The 24,503-nt window shown below is 41.5% G+C and overlaps 3 protein-coding genes across 5 annotated transcripts in view; 2 read left to right on the forward strand and 1 right to left on the reverse strand.

The window, feature by feature from the left end:
- Nucleotides 1–15: 15 nt before the first annotated feature.
- Nucleotides 16–16,379, forward strand: LOC110983194 (poly(ADP-ribose) glycohydrolase-like). 2 transcript variants are annotated; one of them, XM_022242461.2, is made up of 17 exons: nt 16–613; nt 2,946–3,105; nt 3,506–3,623; nt 4,261–4,761; nt 5,460–5,622; nt 6,281–6,400; nt 6,553–6,636; nt 6,908–7,075; nt 7,549–7,709; nt 9,087–9,184; nt 9,755–9,891; nt 10,472–10,619; nt 10,969–11,047; nt 11,787–11,895; nt 12,858–12,963; nt 13,081–13,209; nt 14,268–16,379. In XM_022242461.2, the coding sequence occupies exons 2-17, from the start codon at nt 3,000–3,002 to the stop codon at nt 14,498–14,500; spliced, it is 2,460 nt and encodes an 819-aa protein (XP_022098153.2). In that variant the 5' UTR covers nt 16–613; nt 2,946–2,999; the 3' UTR covers nt 14,501–16,379. The 2 variants fall into 2 exon arrangements, with proteins under 2 accessions (XP_022098153.2, XP_022098235.2); XM_022242543.2 differs by having other exon boundaries at nt 397–452.
- On the reverse strand, nt 16,096–22,015 carry LOC110973342 (uncharacterized). Of its 2 annotated transcripts, none has more exons than XM_087130017.1 (6): nt 21,874–22,015; nt 20,099–20,414; nt 19,377–19,619; nt 18,574–18,750; nt 17,412–17,647; nt 16,096–16,877 (listed from the first exon to the last, which is right to left on the reverse strand). In XM_087130017.1, exons 2-6 carry the CDS (start codon nt 20,372–20,374, stop codon nt 16,601–16,603), a joined length of 1,209 nt encoding a protein of 402 aa, XP_086986143.1. In that variant the 5' UTR covers nt 20,375–20,414; nt 21,874–22,015; the 3' UTR covers nt 16,096–16,600. The 2 variants fall into 2 exon arrangements, with proteins under 2 accessions (XP_086986143.1, XP_022079766.2); XM_022224074.2 differs by lacking the exon at nt 21,874–22,015 and adding an exon at nt 21,723–21,857.
- Nucleotides 21,900–24,503, forward strand: part of LOC110973316 (ras-GEF domain-containing family member 1B-like) — a 104,723-nt gene continuing 102,119 nt past the window's right edge. Inside the window, exon 1 of the mRNA XM_087130008.1 lies at nt 21,900–22,032. Within this exon, the coding sequence (XP_086986134.1) occupies nt 22,014–22,032 (19 nt within the window). The 5' untranslated portion in view covers nt 21,900–22,013. The remainder of the gene's footprint in view (nt 22,033–24,503) is intronic.

The following is a 24,503-nucleotide window of genomic DNA, read 5'->3' on the forward strand; positions in this document are numbered from 1 at the left end:
AAACACCACAATATCATAACGGTGTAAGTGCATTTCAGCGCCTTTGCTAGTACCCATCGTGACTGCCCTATCGTTTCAGAGCTTCCCGGTGACCTGTAAATTTCTTTAGAACCAGTGTTATATGAAATATTGAATCCAGAGAAATCTTGTTTATCTGTCCTTATCCAGCCTCACGTGCACATGTTGGTTCTCATTTCTCATTGTCTGTGCAAAGTCATGCACCTTGAGAGAGTGGAATAGAACGGTATCACGAACTTTAAAAGCCAATATTGAAAGTGAAACTAAGGCTTCTCCAGCGTGTTGTGTGAAACTGCCGAAGGCGGTAACCTTGTTTAGCGCCCTCTGCCTTGCAAAACAATAACCCTTGACCCAGCATGCATACATGTATGATAGGACATGCAGACTGTGTGCAGTCTAGTCAAGGTGCCGTTGACAGTGACTCTTTACATTGTGTGAGACGGGGAATTGCTTTATCAAAATTGTTAAATTTGCTGGCTGGTTTTGTGTGCAGGCCTGCAGCCAGATTTTGAAACGAATATTATTCAAGCTCAATCAAGGAACCGTTGATAGCCTTTCTGAACCGAATGTTGAATTCTGCGTATATGTAGCACAGGTTTGTTACAGTTAGGCCTAGCCTACTGTACTTACTTACCGACGGATCCATCAAACATCCAAACATTCTTTTTTGATGTTCTCCATAATAAATTGTTGACTTATGTTTTTCTTCGTACTAAGTTTTATTTATACAGATGCAAATTCCAGACTCAAATAACTTCCTTTTCAGGGTTAAGACTGTACAAAATCAATATGATATGGACAGGTAGATTATAAGATTTCTGTGAAAAATTCTTATTCCGTCATGTCTGTAGAATTTCAAATGTACATGTATAGTGACCATTTTTCTACATCTCTTCATGGCCCCCTCTCATAAACTTTCTACACATCTCCTGTTTTTCCTATTTCCTGAATTTTGTGTGATTCATGCTTTTACTCTGATGTATGTTTGTTTTGTGTTTTTCTGATCAATAAAACATTTACTTTATTAGAATTTAGAGAGAAAAAAAAATCCTGACATAGTCAAAACATGGAGGAAGGAATGGTTGAAACAACCGGCAGTGGCGACACACACAACTTTCTGTTGTTTTCCTAGTCCCGGATCGCTTGAAATATGAACCTACCTCTTTGGTGTTGTCCTTCTGTTCTACATTCCAAGACAAGTTCTGCTTGAATGGTGAAATGTAGGCTTCTTGTACAAAATTTGCTCCCCAAAAAATTCTAAAAAAGAAATGTTGGCCAGATGTCCATTTTACATTTCAACATTTTTGAACGGTTTGTCAAAAATCACGGAAGCCCAAAAAATTGACAAAAATTTACAAGGCGACAGATCGCTCACTACATGTGATTCCAAATACATTTTCATACTCAGCAGTCATAAAATTGTGCATCTAATGTCTGTTTAATCAAAATGACTTTTGAGTTTCCGTTCGTTTTTAAAATTGGCCAAAAAGTGAATGTGTATTATTTCCTAGTTTTGGATCACACAAAACATGTGCACTCAACTACATGGAGGGAGGAGAAATGAACTTGATGTAATGGGTTCGTTAACTGTGCGACATGGGGGATGGTATCGTTGATAGCTTGCTACACAGCTTGAAAAGTCAAGTCAAAATTTATGCAGGTTTTACTTTGGAATTCAGTGGAATTCTTATTTATGAAACAATTTTCTCTAAATTAAGAAATTCTTCATTAGAAAGTCAGCCTGTTATAATGGTTTTGGCTGCATAATCGATTTCTCACGTGGTTACCTTTTATTTGTGAAAAAGTTTTTGTCGCAATCCGGAACTGGTTTAACCAATCCAGAACTAGGAAAAGTGTCTTCGTCACTTTCCTTGATCTTGTATGTTCAAATTAAAAGCTAAGATTTTGAAAATAATTCAGTAGTACCTCCAACACACGAGGTGGACTCCTGACCATATTTCACCTGAATTTGAGGATATTTTTGTAGCAGCAATCTGACTGAATAATTTTCGCAATCCGGAACCAGGAAAACGACTGTAGGCTAACGCTAATGTTAGTCATATTACTCGTGTTAGTCCACTCCATGGTCTAATCACAGCCTTTCTAGAAGAGTCAGATCTTCACAAGCCCAGTGACAAGTAAGAACCAATAACTTGTGACTTGATGGCTTGATGTGATGGATTGGAGTGAACTGGGTGACATTCATCATGTTTATTGGTATCAGTTTGACGCTTTTGTTTGTTAAGTGGTGTCCTTACATTTGGGGACACCTTTTTTCAAGCTTGTCTTTGTATTGTATCACACACTTGTACCTTTTAAAAACCATTTTGGTAGGATTTAGAGGAAGAAACGTCAAATTGTTTCTATTTTTTGGCAAGGTGAAAAAGGATGAGTTATGATAGGACTTGACCTAAAAGTAAAAGTGAGACTTGCTGTGTAAGCAGGACTGACATTAGGCCTGGGCCTAATGCCTTCCACTGTGACAGGTGTGACAGGCTCATACCAAAACCTTCTAGGCTTAGTGTTGTAAAACATGTAAAACAGACCTAGGCTGACCCACTCTTCTGTAAGCAGGATTGCATTTGAAGTCATGTAAGCTAAGTTGATAACACTTTGAAGCATTGGGACTGATGAAGTTAACATTAGGTTAGTAGATGCCCAACTTCTTCAAATAATAAACCACTTGGTTGTATGGTGGCATGACCGTGGAGAGAATAGAGAACAGAGGTTGTTTGGGTACCAGACATTTCCTCCAGAACCTAGTACTTGTACTGAACAAGTTATCCTGCACCAGACTATTATATTGTTCCGTATTTGTTGTCTGCTCACCCAGGCACGTTTTCCTCAAGCCTAGCCTATTTTGTTTCATTTGACGATTGAATGACGATATTGCATGGCATGCTCATTACATGCTGTTTGTCCTGCAGCGTGAAAGCAAACATCCAGGCATTCCTACTAGTCTCCTCACAAGACGCCATCTCATGGAGACACCCAAAGAGACATCAGGCAAGAAGCGGCTGAGGCAGACTAATCTGGAGGATTGCTTTGGCGTTGGCATCAAACGCCACAGGAGTAGTCAAGGAGAAGGTCAGAAAATGTTCCAGGAATTGTTCCTTTTAAAAAAAGACTTACTCCCTTAGGATTTGCATTGCACCTGTCTTGATTCTACACACAGAAGTGATATATACTCAGTGATTGGTTGGAAAAAATGAGGTAAATTCTCTTGATTACTCTTGTTATCAATTTGGAATCTCCTCTCTCCTCGTTATTGTATAAATTGCAATACTTAACGTATTTATGCATGCAACTAGTACCCTTTGAAGTTTTGTTCTTTTCATTTGAAGCAAAGGCCACCCAACCTCTCTTGCTGTTTTTAACCAATTAACAATGAAGCAGTATAAAAACCACAAGAAAAAAAAATAAGGCAAAATAAAACAAAACCAACACACATCGTTAACCACTTGTTATGTATTTTTTCTGGACATAGTGGAAACGTCTCTGGTGGAGGACGTAGAGCAGGGCAGCATGAGTAGCCGACCTCTGGGGGAATCGTCAGAGCTGAGGCGGAGACGGGAACAGCTTGCTGCCGCAGCCGAAAGGAGGAGGTATGACAGCTTGGGGAATCTCACGGAGGAAGCAATCAGCACCAGCTTTTTCCTGTTTTTGCTGCTACTGGCCATTGGCTAACCGAGGGGTACTGGTTCAGGCTAGATTTAAGAGCCCTTTCATTGGACTGTTTGGTGGTGATTTCTGTTCAAGGTCCCGACAGTCTGTCATAATTGGTTGGGAGTTGGTGTTGATATTTTTTCACAGTCCTGTGGGCTTTGCACACGAGTATTCCTCTCAGATGACAAATAGGTTGGACTAACGTGTGAATACCATTCTCTTTGCATCAGGTTTTCATGCAAAAAGGTTGTACATGGTCAGTACCACATGCATGCCATCTGAGCCTCATACGGTGGACATGTATGCTCACAACTTCCAAGGAATCTGTGGAGATAAACCGTACCTTGAACCTGACCACTTTCTGTGCTCTTGGAGTCTTGAAAATGATGAGGTTGCAGAAATCCTACAAATATCGTACAAATGTCTTTCAAGCATCAGTACTTGTCGCATTTGGCCGTATTTGAAAATTTGGCCAATATGTATTGCTTGTATTTCAAAGTCAGGTTGTTTGGCCTCCAATAATACAGTCAGCAAGTGGTTGAGTGTTTATTGCCCTTTTTTTTAATGGCGCTTCAGGGCGTCCCAGTCACCCTACTCCACTCCTCCGCACGACGCCCCATCTTCACCTGACAGCAACCAAGGTAGTGAAGAAGTGACCAACAAATCGACTGAAAAAACCTCAAGGACTCACGGCAGCAAGGGCACAGTCAGTAAGCCATCGACGAATACAGCCGGAAACAGCAATACGGGCAGTAAAGTTGTAGCAAACAGCGGGAGAAACTTTGAGTCCGTCTTTGCATACCTTGAGGAGGACAGCGAGGCTTGCGGAAGGGCGTCAGCGAGTTCAACTCGTTCGTATCCATCTAACCGAACTAGAAGCAAAGTGGGGGAAGCTACCCCAGGGACCTCTGTCGAAAGAGACAACCTTGGAGGGCATTCCAGTCAGGGAACTGCAGATGCTTCTCAGAAGACACGTCCAGATGCCAATGCATTAGTTGAGGAGGATGAGGCAGCGGTCGCTCTGGGAGATGTTTCACCGACACAGGAGTATGATGCATCCTTGCCACTGTTTTCCGAGTGAGTATTGTCAGAGTTGCATTTATGTTTCTCAGGAGCAACTCAAATTCAACTTCCAACAATGCATTTTTATACTTTAAAGTCACACTTTTTATCGGAGCACTTCACCCCAACATTAATCTATCACTAGAGAGCGACAAAATAGTATTGCGCTGCATTGTGGGGAAAAGGTTGAAATTCCGTTGCTCCGTTACAGTCACACACAGCTTCATATCATTGTACCTTGTTGACATTTGCAGCTCCTCCTTCTGGTCACAACACGGGATGCTGCAGTCATTCAAAACTTTCCCCATGTTGTTGACTTCACTGATCTTGCCTGTGATCTGCCATTTTTAAAATCCATTAGCTTGTATTGTACTGCATTGTGACAGGTGTCAACCAGCAAGATGGAAGTACTGCTTTGCAGCGTTATTCTGTGAATTAATCTCATTGAATTGTAGTCCAAATCATTTGGACGTCGAGCCTCGTCCTTATCTTACATGTATGTCTAGAGATAGGTCTAAGCTTTTGCTGGTCTTAAATATATCGATTTATACTCGACAATAGATGTTCTGTAGCTCTGGAAGCCCATTTGGCATGAGGCATAAGGGATCTTTGAATCCGAACCTGAAGCTTTTTTGTAATCCCAGAATGCTGTCACAGTGTCTTTGTTTTGCTGCATTTGTGATAACCTTTTTTCCCCCTGAAATTTGCCTCAGTTCCGAGCCTCATTCCTCTCAGGATGACGAGGTTCAGGTCAACAAAGATGCGACGCGGATCGAATGGAGAGGAGTGGATCCCTCAGCATTGAACCGTGCCCCGGCTTGCCGTCAAACGCTGCCTCGACTCCAGCCCAGCCACAGTCACACTGTCCTCTTCAGGGTAAGAACGCATGTAATTTCTCTCCCTTTTCACCAAAAAATACCACGTACATTTAATCATTATACCCGAAACCGAACCTTACAAATTTTGGATTCAGTTATCTTTGTCACTATTTGATATTCCAAGTGTACATTTCATTTCAAGTTTTATACTGATAATCAAAATTCCATACGATATTTGATATATTTTTAGTTTGCACTAGCCTCTTGGAAGTCAGAAAATTCCATTTGAATCAAGCTGATTCAAATAACTTGTGTAATGAACTAGACAAATTGGACTGGTAAGCTGACTTTACAAGCCAACAGTGCACATGCTTTTCTCTGACACACTGTCCGCCCTAGCTGAAGTGCACCCCAGGTTCTTGCACGTGTTCTGTGTGTACGCAAAGACCATACATGCCGGAATAAATTAGTTACGCGTACTCAATGTGCTCCACGTCAAACGGGCATATACTTGCCCGCCTCATGGTGCGCCTATTCGGCGAGTACCAAAAACAAGCCCTCTTTTGTTCCGCTCGGAGCGGATAGGATAGGAAGATTGAAACAGTGTTGGGAGTAGTAAGTCGTTCGCAGTCATTTTCAATTTGTTCAATTCCTCAAGCTTACAATCCCAGCCAAATTCAAACCAGGGATTTGCTCTATCTGTTACACTCCCCCAGCCTCACATAAGGTCTGGTGCCCCACCTCGTCCCTTCCCAGACGCTTATCGTGATACCTGGGATGCGCACCACGTCCGCATGCCGTGCTCCCCGGAAAATCTCTACCCTGTGGACGACAAGGTGAGTTTCATCTAAAAATAAAATTTCCAAATTATTCTATAATCATGCAAATGGCATACAAAAATGCAAATTAGAAATTTTTCTATGGAAATGTTCACATGTGGTATAGAATACTTCAGACGTACTCTTTGTGTGTCTCTCTTTTTCAACAGAATGGGCAGAAGAAAGTTCAGAGCAGATGGGAGTTGATTGAAACCACGCTCCTCAAACCTATTCAAAATTCCTGGGATTTAGAAGTAAGTTTTTTATTAATTCCATTTATTTGGCCCATTTTCAACTTTCTGGTGTCAAGGTTGGGACAGAGAAAAAGACCAGGTCAACCATGTAATGACATGATTTGTGCATTTTTAACTGGAAATTACTTCATGGGTACATGGTGTGACAGGCTTTATTGCTTGGTAACAAAGCACCCTATCTCCATGCGTGCATTTTTCTCGATGCATTCCCTCCCGTATTCCTCATCAATGTCCTCGTCTCGTCTGCCCTGTCTTTGCCCTTGCCCGCCAGGAAGCCATCCTGACCTACAACGCTCGCTACTGTAGCAAGTGGAACTTTGCCGGCCTGCATCACTTCTTCACCGAGGAGGTCGATCGCAGGGAGGCCAGACACTTCTTTGACCAGCTCCTGCCCAAGATGGTGGAACTGGCGCTGATGCTGCCAAAGCTTTGTACCCAGGTGAGACTGAAACCGTGATGCTTTTTCACTTTGTGGGTCTCACCACAAAGCTACACGTCGTGTAAAGTTGCATCATGAGCCTAACATCCCTCAACCCATCCCCTGCTGGAACATCGAGGATTGTTACGACTGAGTAACATTTTGTGTAGTGTAACAAGTCCATACTTCAATGTAAGGTTGGAACTTGTGCACATTACTTGCTTGTATTCCTGAGTTGATTATCGCAATCTTTGATAGAGGGCATTTGAAATATGCATACTCTGTAAATGAGGACAGTAAATTTTTTAAAATGTTTAAGAATTACTTATACTTCCTGGTAACAAAATAAAAGGGAAAGTAGAGAAATTTACGTAAACCTTTTACTCACAGCTTCGTGATAGTAAAACAGTTGCAAAGTGCATATCAAAATTTACAATTATTTTTTTCCCTGCTGGAAAATCTCTAAAATTCCTTAATTTGCCTTCTTTTTCCAGGCCATCCCTCTTTTGAAGAGACAAGAGTCGCACACCATCACCTTGACCCAACTCCAGATTGCCTCACTCCTCGCCAACGCTTTCTTCTGCACCTACCCCAGGCGAAACGCCCAGCAGAAAAAATCGGAATACTCGCGCTTCCCGGACATCAACTTCAACAGGTATTGCTGTCTGTAAAGCCCAAAGAGAATAGTGGCTGTCTGAACCATCCTTGAGGTTTTCACCTTGGGTATTCTATGAGCTTTGAGACATTACTGTGGTTATCTTCAGTAATAGATAATGATAAAGGCCGTCTGAACCATCCTTGAGGTTTTCACCTTGGGTATTCTATGAGCTTTGAGACATTACTGTGGTTATCTTCAGTAATAGATAATGATAAAGGCCGTCTGAACCATCCTTGAGGTTATGACCCTGGGTATTCTATGAGCTTTGAGACATTACTGTGGTTATCTTCAGTAATAGATAATGATAAAGGCCGTCTGAACCATCCTTGAGGTTATGACCTGGGGTATTTTATTAGCTTTCAGACATTTTGGGGTCATCTTCAGTAATAGATAATGATAATATATTGGCACCTTTGAATAACAGGTACTGCTAGATATTTACAAATATTCTGGGTATTATTTAGTTGCTGTTATTATTTCTAGACCCCCAAAATAACCAACTCAGGCGTTACAGTATACAACTTTTTCATAGTTTGAGGATGGCCTGTCAATTTTAACTCTACAAGGAATTGGAAGTTGGCACACTAGTTCCAAAGACAAACCCAAAATAAACAGTGTTTGATGTGTTTTATTATGCCTTATATATTGGCTTTGCAGTCATGAATATGTATGAGGTATGGTAATCTACGTTCTTTCTTGTTTATGACCACCAAACTCAAGTCTGGTTGAAATCAGAGGCCACGCTTTAGCACGGGACTGATTCCGTGAAACTTCCAAGTACAACATTTTGCTTGGCAATTGAAATTTTTGCTGAGCATAAAACCAGACCACCGACCAAAATCTCCAACATCTAGTAATGCGTAGGACTGGTTCTTTAACCCTCCTATGCTGAAGTCACTCTTTGGGTCACTTGGTAAACACCTCAAAGAAGCACAGCTGTGTCGTGTTGTGCACTGCACCAACATGCAAGAGAGTGACCTTGGGCACTTGTGCATATTTGTGCTGTAAAACTAAAGGAGGGTTAAGCTGGGTTTTTCTTGAGTACATCAATTTCTCAAGCAACGTGTTTTTCTTCTTCCGTGGAAATGCCCAGAGGTTTTTGTAATCTCATGAGATTGTGAAACTTGAGCTGTTGGGGAGGTTCTCTTTCACGTCTTAGTATCTAAAAATAATTGTTCTGAGGAAAGTCTCTTGTGTCACTTCTCAGAAGATTGTTCATAAAGATGACAAATTTCTGTGGTTTTGATGTGTCCGGCTTGCTGTATAGCTGGATTGTATAGCAAGCCTCCTAAAGTTGACATGGTTTGATCCTAATACTAATTGTCCCTGTCGCATTTTCAAGATATTCCTTCATTTTCTTTTTTGAACTTCAAGGTTATTTGAGGGATCTGCCAAAAAGTCCAGTACCAACATGAGAAAGGCTGAAAAGATGAGGTGTATCATTAACTACTTCAGAAGGGTGGCCTTGAAAGGTATACCATCTGAATAAACCCCCAAAACACCCTGCCAAAGAATATTCATTCCCCACAAATTGTTGCCGGGATGCAACCTGAGTCCTTCAAAAATTCTCGGACTGCCTCTGTGTAAAAAATTGGACACTGCCTCAGTCCGCCAACATCCTGCATTTTGCGTTGTATGTGTTCCGTGGGAAGGGGTGACCACTGCCTCAGTCCTCCAAGAATCTCTGGCAGTTCCTGCCAGTACATTGAGGCAGTGTGAAAGATAACCAGGAGCAGTATCTATGCTTTCACGTTTAAACTTTGCCCCAAGACCTTGACATGTGCATCCCGCAAAATCAGCCACACGTGTTCACCACACCGTCTCAAGCCTTCATGATCATCCACTTATGCAACTTGGGATTGGAGGATTTGGGAAGGTTAGGGTTGATTTCGGGGTTCATTTTGTTTCAAGGAATGTCAGTATACGTATATATGTCACGCAACCTATTGGACGGTCCTTGTGAGTAGGGCAATGGGTTTGATTATGTTGTGGGTTTTGCACCATGTAGCTGTCACGTTTGTTCTGTTCCATCCCACCACCAGCTCCGACGGGCACAGTGTCTTTCACTAGGAGAGCTGTCACCGCCATGCCCGAGTGGGAGAAGAGCACCAACACGCTGACAAAATTCCATGGCAACGTCTACGGCACCATTGAGGATCAAGGTGAAGGGATGTTACAGGTGAGATGTTTAATAATCATTTGTTGTTAGGAGTTTTGATTGTCACAAATGGAAAATATGTGTTCATTTCGATGCTGAGAAAACCAGCAACTCACTGCTTTTGTATCAGTTTGCTGTTTATCTTCAAGGAAATGCCTCTAAACTGACCCAGGAAAGGGCAAAGAAAGCCACAAGGAAGTGTTTTTTTTAAATTAACCTGTTCACTCTTTTCGACACTTCTGTTCATATTTCCCGTGCACGTGCTGGTAATAAGCAGGATGTAAATTAAGTTGTGGTCGCAGAGTTCATACCTGTGCAGACCGTACAGTAACCTTGTTTCTCAAACCGCCAACTTTGGAACATTTCTTTTGAATGGCGAGCTGTTGAACACACAGCTTGCAGCAAGACTGTCAAAAATTTAAGCCTTCTTTATGAATGTTGGCAACCGTCAGCATGTGCCACTGGCCCTCTGCGCAGTGGAGGATTTTTTGAAGATTCAAAAAAATTCCTTGCACAAATCTCCGAGAGTTTAAAGCGGACTGGACCAAAGTCCACTTTTCTTGTCGGCCAAGAAGTCACTCTTGTTCTGTCTGATCTGCAGTTGGATTTTGCCAATATGTACATCGGTGGGGGTGTCCTAGGCCATGGTCTGGTGCAGGAAGAAATCCGGTTCATGATCTGCCCAGAGCTGATCGTGTCCAGACTCTTCACCGAAGTACTGGAAGGCAACGAGTGCCTGTTTGTCAAAGGTGAGCCAGTACTCTGGCTAGTTGTGCAAGTGATCGCCATGTTCAGGGGCAGCTGAGGTTGCTTTTAGTGACAGTTTGAGGATACAAATGGAGAGAGCTAAAACGAAAATTCCAGCTTGAACTCAAAGGATTTAGTTGACATATACAGATGTCCCCATTTACTGTTGATTTCAGAGGAATACTGTTGTGTGCATTTCTACTTCAATCAGTGCTTTAATTGATTGACTTTATTCCACAAAGCTGTTGAGTAGCTAGAACTGCATGAGGTAGTGGTCCCTAATGGACCAATGTGGGGAAACACGTCCCTACAAATGATGTAGTTCATTGGAATGATCTTCACGATTTTCAGGAGCTGAGAGGTTTAGTGACTACACGGGCTACGCAAGCACATTTCGCTGGAACGGCGATTATCAAGACACAATTCCAAGGTGAGTTTGGTAACATTGTTGTTTTAATTTCATTTTATTTCATGTTTGTCCGACAGCGGAAGTGCCAACCACAGATTGATCGTGAGCGATGGCAAAGGACACAGTGAAGAAATACTCATTTTTAGAGGTGGGAGGAAACCCCTGGACAGACACTCCAGGGAGAACCCACAGAACCAGGGCCACATGCTAACATCGATGGGATTCGAACCTCAGGTCATAGATGTGGAAGGCAAGGGAAGTATGACTTCCCTAATGTACACAGTACACACCAGTGCCTTACAGTGTTTAAAAAAACCTTCATTTTAGTGCTGATAGGTTCTTATATGGACCACTTAACTTTTTTGTCTTCACATATCCTTAGTTTTCATTTTACACCTCATGTGGCCCACCTTTCCAAAACCAGACTGAGGAAATGTGAGATGGAAAATAATGTGGAATTGGTACATTTGTAAATGCACATTCCACAACTGTCATTGTCCCACAATTACCAGAGCTTTCCACATATAAGATCTGAAGGGTGAAACTTGATGGCAGGGAAGAAGAATTGGGAAAGTCAAAATTAACTTACGTCAGCTGGGCTTGGAATGGTTGGTCACATTATTTAAACAATGACATTTTGGTAAATATTGACATATTTCTGGGTCGTCCCAAAAGCCTCACAACACTAGGATGTTATCCATCCCCATTTGGGTAAGCTTTTCTAGCGTTGTTCTTCTTATCTTTTGTCTTTCTGTTTTAGGGATGCTTGGGGTCGTAAAGAAACTGAAATACTTGCCATTGATGCCCTCGTCTTTAGATGCTTTGAAGATCAGTTCAAACCTCAACTCCTGAGGAGAGAGCTCAACAAGGTAAACCCATGTGTGTCATGTAGATTACATAGATTTTCTCAAATCTTGATTTTCCTCCGTAGAGCACGGTTGCTCAAACTCGGAAGTACACAACTGTTGAACTCACGTATCGTCCACTAGATGGGGAATTTAAGGCTCGTAATTAATATTATTCGTGATATATTAAGGGAATTAATATGTGCTTGGCCGGTCTTAAACTTGTGTTTATTCCCATTCATAAATACCCTTTTTAGTAAGAGAGTCATAAGAAGTCTCTATGTGAAGGATTTCCAACGATTTTATTCTAAAATTTTACTTTCATTTTCCTGAACACTCTGTCCATTTTATTTTATGGTTATATCGACGTGGCGTGCGCTTAGTGAGCCGCGTGCACACAGACTCTCAACCAACCAGAATTCATCAAACTGTCTTGTATCCAGGTGCCAGTGCGTGATTTACACAGCGGGCATTATCACTTGTCAGCGGCAGCGGGCATTATCAAATGTTAATACATGGTCAAGTTGCATGCTGTTGAATAGGGAGACTGCCTGAGGTATTTATGAATAACCTTTAAAAGTGCCCAGTCTTGCTGTTTTAATGTAATTTCTTCATACACCTGTTGGTTTGATGCGTGTGCATGAGGACCATAGCCAATTCCAAATCAGTTACGGAAGTTAATGGCTTGTAGCTGCAACCACTTCCCATAGAAATGCGTGCTCCTCTCAGCCTCAGCTAGGTGATGTGGACAAAGGGGGCAGGTTTGTCTCACAGGCCACCTTAGAATCCCTTCTCCTTCCAGTACATCTGCTGTGCGAGAGATAACTTGGATGAACTACCTGAGACTGTGCAACAATTTCTCGTTGACCAGAGATGTTCTCGAGAAGTTCAGAAGTAACCTCGGGGACCACTGAAGGATGTCTCTTAGAAATTCCTGAACACAAGTAAGGCAACACCGAGTTTTTACCGTACTGTATTTTTGTCAGGCTTTCTGTGGTTTCTATGGTGAAGGCACACTGGCTGCAAATCTCCCAGCTGTAGCTACGGGCAACTGGGGCTGTGGGGCATTCGGTGGTGATGCAAGATTGAAAGGTTGGTCTCTTAAAGTAAAAAAAAAAAACCTTTAATGTTTTTGTTTATTCTGGCCACATTAATGCAAAGTGAGTTTGAGTCTTTTGTGATATCTGAGTCAGTCCTTGTTTTGTCTAGGTCTCTTGCAGATGATGGTTGCGGCCGAGTGCCACCGTGACATGGCCTATTTCACCTTCGGAGACCAACGACTCTGCTACGAGCTGCACAAGATGAATGAGTTCTTGGTAGCACAAGGGGTTTCGGTTGGTGAGTACTTTTGGTCCAGTGAAATGTTACGAGTTTGGGGCTCAAGATTTTATTGGCAGATTGGTAATTTCACTTAGAAATTATGTGCTGGAGAAGTTTTGGGGACATTAGGATTTAAACGACTGTCACTGGCTCTGATTGGATTCAAACCAGGATCATGACGGTAGAGGTCACTAACTCCCACTGTTAAGTTTCTGAATCAAGGAGAAGTGGGCAAATGCCACAATAATGATGATTTTGGCTTACGGTTGTGTGAAATATTGCATGTAAAAAACAGATATTGTGTAACTATGCCCTGCACGTATTGGTTCAACAACTTTTGACCATCCCCCAAAGACATTGACACATCGGCAGAATGCTAACATGGGGTGGGGTTACTCAGTTGGTAGAGCACTGATGCAGCATTTTGGACAGAACTGGTCCATAACCTGCTGCAGTCAATTTTCCTTCAACTGAAAATTAAAACATGAATACGGAATTCAAATTCCCAACAGGAAGGCTCCCAAAAGCAAGGCTCGTACAAAAATAGTGCCCTTGGGGAAGCAGTCTTAAAAACTGTCCAGTGGTGTAGGGATTGTGAGCCTAGGTTTGTTTGAAGTTCGACAAAAATGCAACAAAGTGCAGAATGGTCCAAAGCTATTGTGTCCTGTTGTATTTTGTGTCCAAGCGGCAGTGTCACCAAGTAGCTACACAGCATTGTAGTTGATGTTTTACTTGACCGCTTTACAGCAAGACATGCATTGGTCGAATCACAAGGCACTTTGTTTCAGATGCGATAAGTTTTTGTTTCGACCAGCACAGTGCTCAGTGAAAACCTTGAGTCGGTGTCATTGTGACAGTAAGACTGTATCCGAATGACTTGAATGCAGTTGAGAATAATACATGTATGTATGCCTATGCAGGCTGATGGGAAGTGGCTACAACCGCTTCCTTATAGGTGTGTGCGTTTTCGTTGGTCGCTGCCAAGTTATTCTGACATAGCCTAAGAACTGTTGACTCTTGTAGGACACACGTGATGGCATGATTTGATAAACAGTTTTCTTCGTTTTGCACGGCAGGTGATTTGTGGCTGGTCTTACAGCGGTACCGGACGGAAGTCTTGCAGCGCAAAGCCAAACGCAATTTCACAAATCTTTACACCTTCATCTACCAGGTGTACAACGACTTTGAGTCGTCAACAGACGAAGAGGATGGGGAGGAGGGGGCGGAGCAAACAGGAGGTCTGTCCAGGGGTGCGGATGACAGTGACGATGGGAGCCTCAGTCCTGATTATAAAGTTGACACTCCTTAAGCGTGCTGACTTAATAAAAACATCATTAACCCTCCTTTAGTTTTACAGCACAAATATGCACAAGTGCCCAAGGTCACTCTCTTGCATGTTGGTGCAGTGCACAACACGACACAGCTGTGCTTCTTTGAAGTGTTTACCAAGTGACCCAAAGAGTGACTTCAGCATAGGAGGGTTAAAGTTCACTTGTTCCCAATGCAAAATTGCATAAAATGTAACTGTTTCAGTTACCAAAGACAGTCGCTGTAAATTATTATGTACAATGTTATTTAAGATACCATTTTGAGCCCAAGCTTCTGTTGTACAGCCTACCTATCTGGTACGTAGACCATGAAATTCATCGGTTCACATTTTAGGCGGTCCATTTTGCAAGGTCATTTTTGGCCTTTGTTTTAGAGAACCAGTGAAAAAGCACAGAACTTGATGTGATTTGTGAGCCCTTGAATGTGTTCAATACCAAGGGCTGTTTTTGAAGTGGTACATTGTCGTTGTGCACTAACTGGACAAGCCAGTTGCGACCAGAACACTCTGACGGATTTTGTTGAAACTAATAGACCGATAGCACCTGCCAAGTCACGTGACCCTGTAGTGGGTAACAAACATGGCTTCCTTCCATAGCAAAGTGTGTCATAAGTGTCATTTACCAAAAGCAAAGCCGACAGTCGGTAAAGTACTCAGAGTACCGGTGTGCCGAGCACTATGCCGAAAATTGGCTGTACTTTGGTAAACAACACTTATGACACACTTTGCTATGGAAGGACGCTATGTTTATTGATGTTTGATATCCACTACAGGTCAACTGACTTAGCTGGCACTGTTGGTCTATTATGACACTGATGGAATGATAAACTAAGGTTTCCTGCAGTCTGAACCTGGACTCGTGTCCAAATCTGTGTGAAATTCGCAGCCAAGGTGCTGGGTTACATTCTCGTAGTGTTTATTTTTTATTAAATAGTTTGTGGACGACAGTGTTGAAATCCAAACTCTCTGTGCCCGCACATTATGAAAAAGGAGGTGAATTGAAAATATGATGCTAAATTTGAAGCTTATCAATCGTGGCTGAAATTCAGAGAACTCATCGAGTTGTAGAATATCGTCTGTTATTATTTTGTGTAATGAGGCCTTTGTATGACAGAAATGCGTCCAGGTTCTTTACCTGGGAATTAATGGCGCATTTTGAAATGAATAAGGAGACTTCTTATTCATACTGTTGCGATCAGTTGAAATCAAGGGTGGATCCCTTGGCCCCCAGCCCCCTTTTTTAATTAAAGGAAAGCATATTTTGGTCTATTTCATTGCCCTTCGCTCCAAACGAATGCGTAAAAAGGCCTAAAATGTAGCCTTTACCTTCAATAAGGTCAGACTGAAGTACATAAGAAAATTCACATTTTTAGCTCCCCAAACAAGTTTGCACTCCCCCCTAAATAGGTGGTTCCAGATTCACCCTTGGTTGAAATATTAAATCACTCCAACAAATTATGAATAATAGTGCAATTTCTTGTTAACGCTAGTTTTCATTTACGAAACAATTTTCTCCGTTTGACAGCTTAACCTTTAATTTAAAACTGAAGATAATTTTTACACATTTAGCAAATATAAAAAAGTACAAAAATTGATGTGAAGCTTTTAATGATAAAGATTAAACATTTTTGTGTTTAAAAACGTGTTATCCCATATAAAGTAACAATGAATACCCTCTATTAATTTCATCAATGGCAATTTGACGAGCCACATGAGAATGAAAAAGTCATACTGATATAATTTATTACCGTAAATTGCATGTGTATATTGCAATATTTCGTACAGTTATTTCTAAAATATAAAGCTTATAAAAAAAATCTGAAATAAAAATCTGTGAAACGTTTGCATACATTTGCTGAAAGTTATGTTGCAAAGTTCAGTTCCTGGTAGTTTACCATATCTTTTAACCAGTCTCTTTAAAGTTAAATTTAATAAATTATAAACTTCATTTGTGCGTTTAAAGGAATAATTATGACGAACCTGTCGTTTGAAAGATTTTGCAGGATTGAGGAAAGCAGAGTCCAGCTGTTACACACTTTACATGGGGCTTGACGCACAGAAGAATGTGCCATTGATTGGTCCCTACTCAGGGGAGCCTTTCGGAGGAGTCAGGTGTCTAGGAAGTGTGCTGCTGGGCAAGACCCTTTTGACATGCTCCATGACTACGGTTGTCATCTCGGTGTAGAACGGCCGGCCCTCTTCCATCATGTCCAGCACCAAGGGTGCGTGCCCGCCTCCCGATACAATCACCAAGGAAACAGGGGCTCCGTCCTCCGACAAGGCCGAGGCAAACTTCTCAGAGGCAGACACTGGAACGGTGCCATCCTCTGTGCCGTGGATGAGAACAAAAGGTGGCAGCCTGCAACAGTGAATGTCAATACCTGTGAAATCTACATTCAAATTTCTAGTCACTAGCAGGCCAAGCCCTTCAGATATCTGAATCATAGTTAAAACAGTGAAGTCCTGAAAAATATTAAGGATTATCAAACGGCATGGTTCATGCCTTGGTATGGCAGTGACTTTAGATCGCTTGCATTCAAATACATTTTCCAAGAGACCCATTGATCCACTGTCTTTGATATCAGGCTATGGCTAGTCACTGCAGTGCGTCCTAATAGCACAAATCCTGAGCCACAGATTGCCCAATTTGGAAATGGCTGTCACAAAAAGAGAACACAGATTGTGACAGGTTTGTAAAAGTCATTCAAAAAACGAAGAAATCTGAATTGCTTTCCTCACTGTACCATTTAACACTTCCAGGTTCCTGGCTTTCATGCTCCTGGCTTTCATGCGTTACCCTGTGCACTGTTTTCAGGCAGTGGTTAACTTAAAAATATTAGCAATGACTACTTCACTGATGGATGGGTGACATTCAACGGTCTCCAATTCTCACTTTGCAATCTGTTGAGAATCCAACTCCTTGAGCACCAAAGTTGGCGAGTACTTGGCAAAATTCGCCCGACCATCCATGGCCCTCCACATGTAGGACATGTCTTCCACTCCACGCCAGGATTCAAACTGGTAGTGGTCAGCGATGTCAAACACGCCACTGATGGCAATAACGCCTCGGACAGAAGACAGAAGGCTCAACGCTTCAGAGCTGGATTTGCTGGTCTCAGAATTCTGTACCTGAAAAAAAGTATGTATCATCTGTTTAATTTAAATCCATGTGATTCAAATCATTTGGAGAAGCACTTTTTTCATTTTGGAGGAGACACTGAGTGAGATTTGACAAATACTGTAGTTAAATGCAGTGGTTGCAATATGTCGGCGTGATGTGCCCATGTGAATACTGCTTCGTTTTGTTCAGTTTCACAAGACAAAAGCTTTGATATTTTCTGCGCCACGTGCTGTAAACCAGTGTAGTGTGTTGAAACTGAGAAAAATCACTGCTTGGTACACTTCCTCTCCCTGCACGAAATCCAAAGATGTTTGCATGTTTTGGGGGTGAAAATAGCATATTTCACTGTATGAAAGGTTATGCAGTTGTAAGATCCTATCTGTGACTTTGGAAATGGTAATTAACAACTTTGGAATTTGGGACTAGGAACAAGTGGAAGGCACTTCACATCTATACACTTTGAAATTCCACAGCATGCAAAATACAAAATATACAGTGCAGTATACAGAATAGAAAATTTAAAAAAGTTGAGATTCTTGAGTACTACATGACTGTTGCCGTTCATTCACAAGGTTAGTGGCTTTCATGGAAAGCCCTCGGTAGAAGGCATTTATTATAAACACATGCTTTCAGAATGGATGGGGACAAACATCTCATTGTGAGAATGAGCCAAGATTTAAACATTGTTTTTCACAGAATTAACATATTTTGATGTTGATATCTGGGTGGAACGAATAAACATAGAAACATGCATTCCTCATTGCTGTGTACATGGATGTTTCTACTTCATTACAAATGGGAAGGGTACACTGGATACAGATTAAAAACTCAAGAGATTTTTGTGTAAGATTCCGATCTTTCCCTTGTTAAGCCGACTGGGGGCAAGGGGTTGAGACGGTGGGGGGATGGGGGTACAAAACGGCACTTTCATTACCTCAGTCACACTCCTGTGGGCCAAATTCAAAGTAACCATGGCAACGAGATGCCCTCCTGCAGAGTGTCCGCACAGGATGATCTGCTCTGGACTGCCGCCGAGCGACCTGATCAGCTCGGATGTCTTGATCCAGGCAATGGTGTCTGCCAGATCGTGTAACATGTCAGTTACAATGCCCTGAAGGCAGTCGAAATTTAAAAAAACGAAAAAGAACAATTCGCTCATGTTCTGTTGATATAAAGCTATTGTTATGGAAGCTGGTTTCAGTTGCGCTCCAATCAAAACAAAACGACAACTAAAAATCAGATAGAAATTCACTGTTGACAGGTACATGTATGAGAAAAAATGCAAAATGTAAAATCAAATGGAAGCACGGGTGGTGGTACGGGGGCAGGGGGGAAATTGGCCCCCCATTTTTGGGTCAGAACAGCATAGGGTGGGGCTTAATGGATCGGTCTTGTTGACTGATGTCCGATGGTCTCACAACTGACCTCCACTTTGAAAATCATTCTGCCGCTGTTGAATGAGAGAAAGGATTTTGCTATTGTTGTCATCTGAAGTTCACTCTACAGGAGAGTATGATCTTTTTTTTAAAGTAAACAAGGGTGGGGGAGTTGATCCACTCCGCTTTGGAGGAGTTGACTGAGAATACTATGCTTAAAACACTGGTGTCAAAATTCTGCAGCATAATGCTGAAGCACACAAAGGCCTTGAACACCCCCTCCGAAAACGGAGATTTATTTGATAGTTGGAAAATTGCCAACATTTTCTTTTAATCTAAATGTACACGGGAGCCGCAGTACCTTGGGGTATATGCTGTAGTTGGGGACACACACAATGGCTTCCAATCTGTCAGCCAGCGACTGCGCCAGCAATCCGTACAGGTTTTTGTCACCTGATCCCCACGCACCTCCATAAACATACACGAAGACTGGTCTGCGATGTTGCTGAGATGGGTCTGTACCACTGGCATCTTTGGCAAGGCTTTGGTTAGCGGAGGGCCACCATATATCTAGAGTATTACTGTTCCTTCCATATGGGATGTCCTGTTGTCAGAAAGGCAAACAAGTACATGTACTTGTTGACTAGTAATATTCCAATGAAACGGGATAGACAGAGATCCTGGTGGCCATGGCTTCAGTAGGGGTCTTCTTTTAAGACCATTGGTAAATCCAGGGAAGGCAAGGGAGAACAGCCTTATCCCCTTCCAAAAAAAAAGCATTTCCTGGGCTTTTAAGATTATGAAAAAAAATGAAAGGGACCCTCAATTCAGCCTCACACCTGTCTAGAAAGGCCATGAAGATTTCATAAGGAAATCTTCACAAATTTTGCCCCCAAACAGACAAGCCCTTGCACAAGGCTAGTCCTTTCCAACTCCGACTACAAATTTGGAAAACACGGGTAAAAAAATGCTTTGCAGTGTTGGATACTACGACAAATCTTATTCAATGCCTTCCTGCAGTAACTAAAGCCCCTCCCCCTAAAGTAGACTCTAGTTATGAAGCCAGGGGTAACACATATTCACCCTTGTGACGGTTTCCGCTTCGCGGTAAAACTTCCAGAATCGAAGGTACAGGGGGAGGAACTGCAACATGCCAACTTGCTGCACGAAGACATAGTTCTGGTTCAGAACCCTGGTGGGGTGCAGTGCCCGTTGGAATCGGCTCCCCTCCTCCGGACGGCTGTTCGGCCAGCCCATGAGGCAGTTCACGGCAACAACTAGGACGTAGGGTATCCCCAGACCGAGCAGGGAGGCTCCCAAGATGACTCGGCCGAGTTTGTTCATGCTGGAATGACGCATTCTCCAGTCTGAAGGTGTTCGCCTCAATATTGCTCCGTCACTTATAATGCAAAGATAAATGAAAGCAATATTATTTGACTCAAAACTACCGTGTTGAAATTACAGATTTGGGCCATTCTATAAATTTGGTTCAATTTGTGTTCATGACCCTGTCACATCTGACACATGATTTTGTGAGTTTAGAACCAGTGCTGGAGGACTTGGGTTATTCAGACTCGTGTCCGGACTCGAGCCCTGATTTTCAATGACTCCAACATAAGGACTCCGATAGCAAGGACTCAAACTCGGATGAAGTGGCTCGGACTACAGCACTGTTTAGAACACATTCTTTCCTTTCAAGGGTGAATTAATTGCCTTACGAAGACAGTCTGATGTCAATTTCAATGGTAAAAAAATTCTACATCAAATTACACAGGTCAGTTTTAACAGGGACATAAAAATGCCATATTTTTGGACCCTGAATTTATAGTGATCCACAGATTACAGAGATAATAGGAAGGATGATGAAAAAATACATCCACTACTAAAATAACACAGCACCTGAATAAATCCCTGAAACTGGATTAGTGAGCTGTCGATCACGGACGTATCATTGATTCATTTGGCTACCAAACAGTGACCAGTGGATGAAACATACCAGCAATCAGACTAAATGAGGTAAACGGCAATGTGCTCACATAGAATATTTATTCAGACATTGTATTTTCACAAATAATAAATGTTTCACATAAGAGAAAGAATTTGTCACAGAGACAGTGGAGCCTACGGATGTTCCATTCCATCTACTCAGCCTACGCCTCTCATGGAATAGTCAAATAGAACATTCTTTCACCTCATGAAATTCTTTTTGAACTCATAAACATTCACTAATTGTACAATGTTGCATGAGATCTGAATAGCTTGGATGAGAATAGTTTGGAAAACCCAAGGCTAGCAAATGGTGAATCTCTCCGCAAGTCATCCCATCTTGAACTCTGCAAGGCTCTTGGCATCGTTCAATGCTGAAAAATGTAAATCATTTATGATTGATTTCTAGGTTCCCTTTCAATATCAACTAAATATCTATTTTGAGTTGCATCGAAAGAGGCCCAGGCTTGCAAGAGTACGACGCAACCTGAGAAGGTACTCGTCACGGACCCTCCCGGCCAGCCCCATGTCCCCGGCCTACATTATCTGCAGTGTACAGCTGTTGTGTCATTGAACTCTGCATGCAGCAGAGGCCATGAGTGACTCGGAATAAAAAATATCACGCTTTCAAAACCAACTGTGAACTGGTGGCCAACCAAAACCACATTAAATCAGAAAATGATTGAATGACAATATAATCCATAACTCTGTACTAACTTACCACTGAACAAATGGGCTGCGGTATTTTGGGATATAAGTCACGCCATGCCATAAAGAACTGACAGGTACACACTTCACCGGCTTTCAGGCAGTCTGGGTTCCAAAGACCTAACGTTAGCCACATAATATCGAAGTCTATCAAACGTACCTACCAGTCTACACAGACATTCACAGCTGATGTCGTCTGTTACGGTATCGTCGCGATTATGTCACAACATTTCTGATTATTTCACCCTTTTGGGAACATCATGTGAAGTTCAGCAGGCTTGAATTTGATAGAGTAAAAGTTGTTATGTCGACTGGAGAAGAAGGTACGTATTTACACCATTTCAATAAATGAACACGAAAATTTATGTGATAAGCCAAGCGATGTTCGATAGAAATGCACGTTGACAGAATACGCGGAGACTGAAATTAATCAATAAACCGGTAGCCCGTTATATGCGTCCACTGACCCAGACTGTATTTTGAAAGGGTCTAGCAGTGAAACCGCAGCTTTTGATACGGTGCGGTCACTTGCCTCTGTAAAAATGTTGAATTTTTAATTATATGTTCCCCCCTCGGTCAGTTTTGTGAACTTCCTAGCTTTTCAGTTTTATTTCTCCATGGTTTGACCAGGTTTTCTGTTTGTCCTTTTGGTAATATCCGTTGGGTTGAAATTTGTAGGGGCTTAGTTTGTAAAAATTGTATGGCCGGCCACACCAGGAGAGAGGTGGAGAGTTGATAATTCAAGCCTCTGGGGTGTTTTGATATTTTAGGGAGGTGAGTTATCCTACTTAAATAAACATAAATATGACATTAAATTGTGACTGAATTGGTTACAGACCAGTCTGTGATTTCTTGAAACTTTAACTTGGAATTGCATAAAAATGAACTGTTTTCACATAAAATTTCATTTGAGAAAAGGCTGTATTTATGTTGGCTAGAGGGTAACATGTCTTGTAGGTACTGGTAGGATACTACATCATTAATGAATGGGTGATTCACATATACTTACTCTGTTGACAGCATGTGTTGCTGGAAACCTGTGAAAGCAGTGCATCTAAATGTCCCTTATTGCACATTATGCTCTTTAAGTTAAAAGGCTTTCATTAACATCAAAGCCTGATGCCATCATTGCTGGTTTTATGTTTATTAAATTCGTGTTAAAACTTTAAAGGGGGATAATGGGATATTCCCATTTGTTTCCCTTGACCCAAGAGAACACGCCTTCCGATGGATGTCTTTAATTAGCTTGTGTCTCGCAGCTGACATCCAAATTGTTCTAGCCTGGTCCTTGCTGTGCAGCTTCCTATTTGCTTTGAAGGAAGAAATCCAGCCCTGTTTCAACCATCCAGTATTTCCCCCAATGAAATTTGATGACTATGACTATTATGCAGGATTCCTTCCAATGTTTGGCTTAATTGTCAGTTATCTAAAGAGGGGAAAAAAGGTAGATACATGTAAATTACTCATGACCTTGTCCCTGTGTTTCATTTTTACTTTTAAACGTTTTTATGACCTATTTTAAGGAAACGAATTGAAAGTTTTACTGACTCCTATACAAGTAAATGCTAATGTTCAGCTGTCTTTAAGATATATGTAGTTTTATTTGAATATTGTCCATCTTTGTAACATAACTCGTTAACAATTAGTTATTTGGAATTTTAGAAGCAAATGTAGTGTTTGTTGTAGAACTGGTTGCCAAGCATTCAGAGTAAAGTTCATCATTTTAAACACTAAAAAATTAATTAAATCAAAACAGTATGGAAAAAATACACATCTAAAATGTGCATACTGTATACACTAGCCAATTATTACAAGCTTAAATATTAAAAGTAACAATGGCATAGCCAGTACCATTTATTGTGAATGTTGGAATTGAAATCAAATTACATAAATGGCCAATCCCATGAGAATTTGACGTACCGATGCAGCTGTTACACTCCTGATTAATTTCACAAGTGAGTTGCAGTTTGCCAACAGCTTGCAGTAGCTACATCGTACCGATCAGGTGTTATCTATTTCAGTGAGGTAAATTTATAGTCATTTGTGGAAGTTTGGAAGAATAGGAGAAATGGGGAACTCCACCAAGCTGTTGAGTTGCATGATGGAGAAATATACTCCTGTTGCATTGTACTGGTGCATGAATCCTGACTTTTGAATGATTCTCCGTTTAGTGAAATGATATCACAACAAAGTGGCTTACTTTTGCTACCGGGTATTTGTGACTAGATTATGAATTTATTAATTTTCATGCAACAAATCTTTCAAAATCTACCCAAGGGTAAATTGGAAGGATTTTGTGGGATGCAGGAAGTTCATGCATACATAGATCCCAGCAACTTCCTGTGTCCATTTATATTGCATAGTGGGGTTTTTAATCCCTGAATAGTTGCATTTCCCCCCACTTAGGAGGATTTTCAAAGATCCAGGGCAGTAGCTTACAAAAGTTCTAAAAGAATTACTGGTACATGTACATGTATGAAGGTTTAAGGTTTTAAGTTCCATAATCAAGTGATTTTTTTCTAGCCATGATTTAGTAAAAGAAAATTCATTGTATGCTCACCCTTCTCATCGAAAGCACTTCGCTGTAAATGGTTGACACAAACACTTTGTGTTCACATACAGGCACATGTAGCATGTGAGTGGTGTTTGTTTGATGAAATTGATGTTTTTGCTACCTTTTATTTCACCTTTGCTGCAACAAGTGGAAAGTGGAAGTGTGTTCTAAGAAATCGCTGCAGCTGTTGCGTACACAATATACATTGTTTAATTGTTTGGAAATTGCCAAGAGGAAATG

Source organism: Acanthaster planci, linkage group LG19, assembly GCF_054643075.1.
Source record: "Acanthaster planci isolate LZ-2023a linkage group LG19, COTS_SCS, whole genome shotgun sequence".
Classification (NCBI taxonomy): Eukaryota; Metazoa; Echinodermata; class Asteroidea; order Valvatida; family Acanthasteridae; genus Acanthaster; species Acanthaster planci.